The sequence below is a fragment of the Contarinia nasturtii genome, unplaced genomic scaffold (genome assembly GCF_009176525.2).
Source record: "Contarinia nasturtii isolate CC-2019 unplaced genomic scaffold, AAFC_CNas_1.1 Cnas_scaffold_2095, whole genome shotgun sequence".
In the NCBI taxonomy this organism is placed as follows: Eukaryota; Metazoa; Arthropoda; class Insecta; order Diptera; family Cecidomyiidae; genus Contarinia; species Contarinia nasturtii.
This window is the reverse complement of record NW_022199425.1, coordinates 1-7,262: the sequence shown is the minus strand read 5'-3', so window position 1 is coordinate 7,262 and position 7,262 is coordinate 1. Positions and strand designations below refer to the sequence as shown.

At 38.2% G+C, this 7,262-nt stretch overlaps 1 protein-coding gene across 1 annotated transcript; it reads left to right on the top strand.

The window, feature by feature from the left end:
* Positions 1-4,024: 4,024 nt before the first annotated feature.
* Positions 4,025-7,160, top strand: LOC116347753. Its single transcript, XM_031778469.1, has 2 exons — positions 4,025-5,093; positions 5,170-7,160. Exons 1-2 carry the CDS (start codon positions 4,025-4,027, stop codon positions 7,158-7,160), a joined length of 3,060 nt encoding a protein of 1,019 aa, XP_031634329.1.
* The last annotated feature ends 102 nt before the right edge of the window (positions 7,161-7,262 follow it).

Below are 7,262 nucleotides of genomic sequence, written 5' to 3'. Positions count from 1 at the left end.
TTCCAACAGTAAAAAATCGTTGTGTTTTATTTCATTCACCCTATACATTATGGTCCTATCGAATCAGGAATTGAGAATCGATGGCAGTGCTCTGAAATTAAGGCACAACGAAAATAAAAAATATTTCATTTGGATAGATTGGAAAGATTTTATTTCGGACAGAATGGAAAGATTGCGTCATGCAAAAATGTGTAATGTATTACACATAAAGATGGCGAAAATACATTCATATAAGAAAGAAAGACGATAGTACTGAGAATGTTCGGCAACGAACACCAATACTGTCGCATAGGATAAATGTGTGGCGAAATTGATCGGAGAGAGTGTGAATACTTAATTCGCATAAGAATTGGAACGAAGGAAACTGAAACGATCAGTTGGACATTCAATACACGCACACACTGGACAGAGACGAAATGTCAATAGGAGGAGAGAGAGAAAACGTCAACCAGTATTGCACATACCGGCGAACGCTCTCAAAGCATCAAGTTGTTTGTGCAAGTTCAACGCGATCTCAACAGTGACAATAAATTGCAATTATTCGTCGACAAAAAGCAAATTTTACCACAGTTCAAAGTAATTTCACTTCAATTAATTGAAATCATCGTGGAAATGGAGAAAGGCAAGACTCCAGGAAAAGCCACAGGTGAGTTGTGAAGTGAATTAATTGGGTAAAATCGCGACAGTGTTGAAATAGGAATAGACGTGCAAGGATAGATTAGGAAAATAAATTCGGATATTGTGATTAAATTACAATAGGAAAGATAGAAAAGTGGATAATTAGGAGAGAAGAATAGGAAATAAGACAGAATTTGGATAGATTTGGACAGAAAATTGCGACAAAAAGTGTGTGACATTGTGAAATCATTGGAAAGTACCGTTGTGAATGCCAGCATAAATGCTTGAAAAAACGTGAACACAGCGGGCATTGAGCGTGCACGTTGTGTTTAATACGGTTTTCGGTTGATGCGCATTTCGCAGAACTCATAAACAAAAATTTTGCTTTCAGCAAAATTGTTTATGAAACAATAAACAACCGCTTAACGGACCTTTTTTGTTCTCGTCGACAAGAATGAAATCGGTTTGTGAGTAGTTTTGGATAGAGAATTTCACTTTTGTACAGTCAGACAAATGCTTAATTCGGATAGAAAAAAAAAATGTTTGTTGATTTTTTTTCTCGGGATAAGACAACGGCATTTTTCTTGGAATTAGACAATGGAATATTTTTGTATAAGAAAGCACATGGTCAGACAAAAGTGAAATACAAATTGGAAATAGAATAATAAATTGGAATAGAGCGATCGCTGGATTAGAAAAAAGATAGATTTTAATTGGAATAAGAAGGAATAGAGGAAAGAAATTTCTTTTTCGCTTGCGCAAGTGAAATAACAATAGGATTAGATTGGAGCAGATGTACACACAAAAAAATTTGCGGTAAAATTTAATGTAAATGCGGTTACTGAGTAGTGTGTGGTTAAATTTAAAGGCAATGCGGTTAAAATTTCGTCATTTGGATTCTTTAATATAAGAATTCACCGCAATTTACCGCATTCATACAAAAATGACCGCACACGCATAAGAGTAAAATTCAAACATTCAATCCACCATATTAGAGTATGAATTGATTGTTATAAAACATTCTCGTTAAATACATGGTACTCAGTAACCGCATTTACATTAAAATTTACCGCAAATTTTTTTGTGTGTATGCGTACCGTTTAAAGTAGCTACATTATATGCACGGATAGAGAGCTCAATTAATAGAATGTTTAGGAAAGTCATGTTTAGATAGAGTCAACACTGTCACAATACACTTTTAGGATTTTTTTTTTGATTTTTTTTTGGATAGACATTGGATTGTACAAACATTTTTTATGTTTTGTTTCGTGGTACAAAGGTGACAACGGCAACGGTAACATCGATTGTGACTACTACAACGGCAATAACAACAGCCACTGAACCAGTTGCATCAACAACAACTGTGACAATGCACAATTCACCGATTGCCACACCGGCTACAACGTATGCATCGGTAGTCAATCCACAAGCTGGACAGAGCACATCATTTGGACAGACACCGACAAATACATCGGTGAATACGGATGAGGAAGATGTAATAACAGTAAATTCGGATGAAGGCGATGCCGGCAATGATAAAGCTGGTGCCAACAACGATGATTTGGATAGACCACAACCAGCCTCTTATTTTGAAGTTTGGGGCCGACAATTTAATGCATATCAACGCACAATCAAACGTATTCATACGTTTGCACAATCGGACAGATTAGATACCGCTAGTTTGCAAATGGTTAAAAATCGGAAAGAAGAATTGGAAAAGGAATGGACAGCAATACATGAATTGTTTTATACATTGATCGGACAGGCAAGTGATGAGCTGGCACAAGCATATGATGAAGCCATCGAAGTTTTGGAAGAGATTTATTATGAAGCTCATGCAACGATGAGTGAAAAAATAAGTTCATTGGAAGAGAAAGTTGTATCGGAAAGTCGTTCAGCAAGCGAAGCTGGACAAGAGGATAGACCCATCAAGTTGATAATGCCAGTTCAACAGCATAACATGCAAAACACATGGGGAAAGTTTGATGGGGGTTTGCGCAAATGGATAGGATTTCGTGATCGCTTCAAAGCTGCGATTCATGAAAACAGTGACATCAAAGATGCATATAAGTTATCATATTTATTGCAGTCTTTGACAGGCCCAGCCGCACAAGCACTTGGAAAGAGCGATAATTATGCGCAAGCATGGGAACGTTTGTTTGAGCTGTACGACAAACCGTATCTCATTGCTCAAGAACATTTGCGGGACTTTTACAGATTACCTGCATTGCAAACCCCAGCATCGGCACAGGAATTGGAAAGAATGTCGAATGTAACACACGAGGTGATTCGACAACTTCAATCGTTAGATTATCCAGTTGAGCATTGGGACTTTGTTTTCGTACACGGTCTACATGATCGTTTAGATACAAAAACGGCAAGAGACTGGGCACTGAATAATAACAAGAATAATCCACCGGTATCAGATATTCTAAAGTTTTTGGATAGAGAAGCAACGGCTTCACAGCACACCCGAGCTGAACGGAGAGAGATTACGATTGTGAAGGATAATAGCCCAAAGACAGGGCCATCAAACAGTACATTGTCTCGGAAAGAAATAGGAAAGACTGGTGCGATACCAAAACAATTTCGGTGCGAAGCATGCCCGGAATACCACCAACTATATGATTGCCCAAACTTCAATTCATTAAATTTTAATGCTCGGAAAGACTTTATGGAGAGAAGACGCATTTGCGAAAATTGCTTGAAAAAGGGGCACACCAAGGACAAGTGCTTTGATGAACGGCGCTGCAAATTCACACAGTGCCAAGATGACCCAAAGCACAACAGTCTCTTATGTCCATTCAAAATAAAAACGGCCAGCGTAAATGTGGTGAAGAAAAAGGATTGACTAGACGTAGGACAGAACAAAGAAAGCAAATCGGATAGTAAATTGTTTGAGGATAAGATGGACTTAGTAAATAGTAAACTAAATTTATTGGAAGAGAAAGAAAAATTGTTGTCGGATAGATTAAAAATTACAGAAAATCGGAAAAGAAAATCGAACAATGTCTCAAACAAATTGGAAATAAAGAAATCAAAACCTTCATTACCTTATGAGAATGTGTTTGATTTGGAATTGGAAGAGAAAAATACATTTTTTGCTACAGCTGTTGTAGATATTGGAATAGGAAACAATGAATTTTTAAAGGCAAGAGCTTTCATGGATATAGGTGCGCAACCGAATATGGTAAGCTATACACTGTTTCACAACAGATTGGAGGAAAGAGTTAGGATAGCACAAATAAAAAGGAAAGTACTTGGAATAAATGGTCAACCATTTCAGATTCGGCAAAAAACTGGGTTGAGAATTCATTCTTGGTTTGATCATAGCACATATATTGATGCTATGTTTTGGATAGTGCCGAAAGAGGCGGGTTGGCAGCCATATATGCCGGATAGAAGAATGAATCCATTCAAACATAGGAACCCAATAGAGTTGCCATTTGCAGATCCAAATTATTGGATACCTGAACAAGTACATTTGTTACTTGGTGTTGGATTCTTTGCAAAAATAATTGTTTCAGTAGTGGATAGAGGAATAGATGGAACTGCATTAATGGAAACTCGAATAGGAGTAATTATTTTCGGAACAGATTCGGAAAACATAGAATTTGGAGAAGAATTTGAAAATGCGCAGACTTTGTTGGCCATTGATGTTAAGGAAGAGATTAAATTGGATAGATTATTGGAAAGACTTTGGCAACAAGACCAAATACCAACGGCATCAAAGCTAACAAAAGAGCAATTGGAAGTAGAAAAACATTATTTGGAAAATTTCAGACGTGACGACACTGGAAGGTTTGTAGTAAGAATTCCTTTGAAAGCGGACAGCCCATGTTTTGGCAGTTCAAGAGAAATTGCATTGAAAAGGTTCATGTATTTGGAAAGACGCTTCGCGCGAGATCCGGATATTAAAGAAATGTATGTAGGAAAGATGAGAGAATTAATGCAGCTCGGCCATTTAGTACCAGCTACGGAAAGACCAAAATCGGATGAGATTGTGTATTACATACCACATCATTGCATTTCTAAGGAAAATCGGATAGTTTATGACGCAAGTTGCGAAACGGATACAGGTGTTTCTCTCAATCAAATTCAAATGCTTGGGCCGAAACTACAAAAAGATCTATTCGTAACTATTATGCGTTTTAGAAGACATAGGATAGCGATTTATGCAGACATCAAAAGGATGTTCAATCAAGTCAAATTGGAAAAAGATCAATGGAATTTACAACGAATATTTTGGAGAGAAAATAACGACCAGCCATTACGTGAATATTGGCTTACTGTTATTATTTTTGGAATGAAGTCTTCAGCACATTTAGTTGTTCGTTCGGTTATACAAGCAGCTAGAGAAGCCAAGCATAAATATCCGAAAGCAGCTGAAGCAATCGAAAATGATTTTTACATGGACGATTGTGCTACTGGACAAGATTCGGAAAAGAAGCATTACAACAAGAAGAGCAATGGGAGCAGGCATTTATATTCGGACACAGAAAATCAATGGAAAGGTTAATTGCCATTTATTGGTTACCAAATCGCGTATAGCGCCAGTCAAAACTGTGCCTATTCCGAGATTGGAACTGTCAGCTGCTGAACTTCTATCGAGATTAATTAGAGAAGTTTTGAAATCATTGGAATGGCAGAAAGTACCATACTTTCTTTGGACAGATTCGAGCATCACATATTATTGGATTAAGAAAGAGCCATGTACATTGAAAACATATGCAGCAAACCGTGTGTCATCGATACAAGAGAACACGGCAGTGGAGTGCTGGCGACATATCGATGGGAAAGATAATCCAGCAGATTTACTCACAAGAGGTGTTACACCATCGGATTTGATTGATAATAAATTGTGGCTACATGGACCAGAGTGGTTATCTTTGCCACAATCGGATTGGCCAAAATCTTGTATCATGAGTGAGCCGCCAGAAGAAGCGATGTCTGAGGTGAAAGTAAATTCGCTGGCTGTATTCAGAGATGGCTTACGCATTGGATTAGAAAAAACAAATCAAAACGTGCCATTATTAGAGTACACTGGAAAGTTGGAAAAGGCCATAAACATTATTAGTTATGTAGAACGTTTTGTCAACATTTGGCTTGGAAAGTCGAAAGTCAAACGTAAACGGAGTAGAAGAGGACAGATTATACAAAGAGTCATGCCACCTTCAAATGAAGAAAAGACAAAGGCAATGAAATATTTAATAAGAAAAGCGCAACAAGAACATTTTGGAAGAGAGATTATTGCAATCAAGGAGAGAAAAACTTTACCGGAAAAGAGTAAATTAGAATCATTAAGACCAATTTTGGATGAAGAAGATTTATTGCGATTAGGAGGAAGATTGGATAGATCGGATATTGACTATGAGATGAAACATCCATATATTGTTGCTCACGATTCGCGTTTGGCACACCTCATAATGGATTATGCACACAGACAAACGAAACATGGAGGTGTACAAGTAATGATGCAGTACATTCGGCAAAAGTATTGGATACCGAAGTTGAGGAGTGCACTAAGGAATGTTGTGCATAAATGTGTAGTCTGTGTGAGGATGAATGCGAGAGTTGAGTCTCAGTTAATGGCTGAATTGCCAAAGGAAAGAACACGCATCGGAAAGGCGTTCTTGTATACTGGAGTCGATTACGCCGGCCCATTCGAGATCAAAATTGTCGGAACAGAGGATAGAATGAAAGCTTGGATAGCCATATTCGTATGTATGAAGACAAGAGCCATTCACATTGAAATAGTATTAGGATTGTCAAGCATTGCATTCATCGCATGTTATGAAAGGTTTATTGCACGGAGAGGACGCTGTGAAAAGATTTTCAGCGACAATGGAACCACGTTCACTGGGACAGATAAGGAGCTAAGAAAGGCATTGGAATATTGGACAGAAAAAGGAACGTTAGATCATTTGCACAGTAAAGGGACAGAATGGCATTTCATGGCACCAGCAGCGCCCCATCAAGGCGGCATTTATGAAGCCGCTGTGAAGTCAATGAAGTTCCACCTAAAAAGAATCATCGGACAGAAAGTATTGCGATATGAGAATTTGAGTACGTTATTGTGCCAAATAGAAGCCATACTGAACTCACGGCCACTTTATCCGCTCAGTGATGATGCCAAAGACATGCAGGCATTAACACCTGGCCACTTTCTAATCGGCGAGCCATTGATTGCACCATTGCCATTTAGGATAGATCCGAAACCGACATCAACTGGGATAAGACTTTGGAAAGAGAGGCAATTAATGGTGCAACACTTTTGGGACCGATGGAAGAACGAATACTTAGTAACTCTACAGGAAAGAAAAAAGTGGCGGAAAGAGAAAGAGAATATAAAAATTGGACAGTTAGTCATACTCAAGAGCGAGAATTTCCCGCCAAGCAGCTGGGCTATGGGAAGGATTTGCGAGTTGCTACCTAGTAAAGACGGATTAGTTCGGACAGTGATAGTTGAGACGGCTACTAACAAATTTAAGCGGCCCGTCCAGAAGCTTTGCATATTACCAATCGAACCATCGCAAGGATAGATTTAAGTTTTACATTGGTATAGATATTTTTAAGTCATTTATTTGGATTGTATAAAACAGTAGTTTTAGGAGAGGACTGTATCGAACTGTTTGACAGTTCGG

Excerpts from the sequence above, each read along its gene's own strand:
- LOC116347753 (XM_031778469.1), top strand. The coding sequence starts at position 4,025 with ATGAATCCATTCAAACATAGGAACCCAATAGAGTTGCCATTTGCAGAT. Across the intron at positions 5,094-5,169 it reads CAACAAGAAGAGCAATGGGA|CGCCAGTCAAAACTGTGCCT; the intron begins GCAGGCATTTAT and ends AATCGCGTATAG.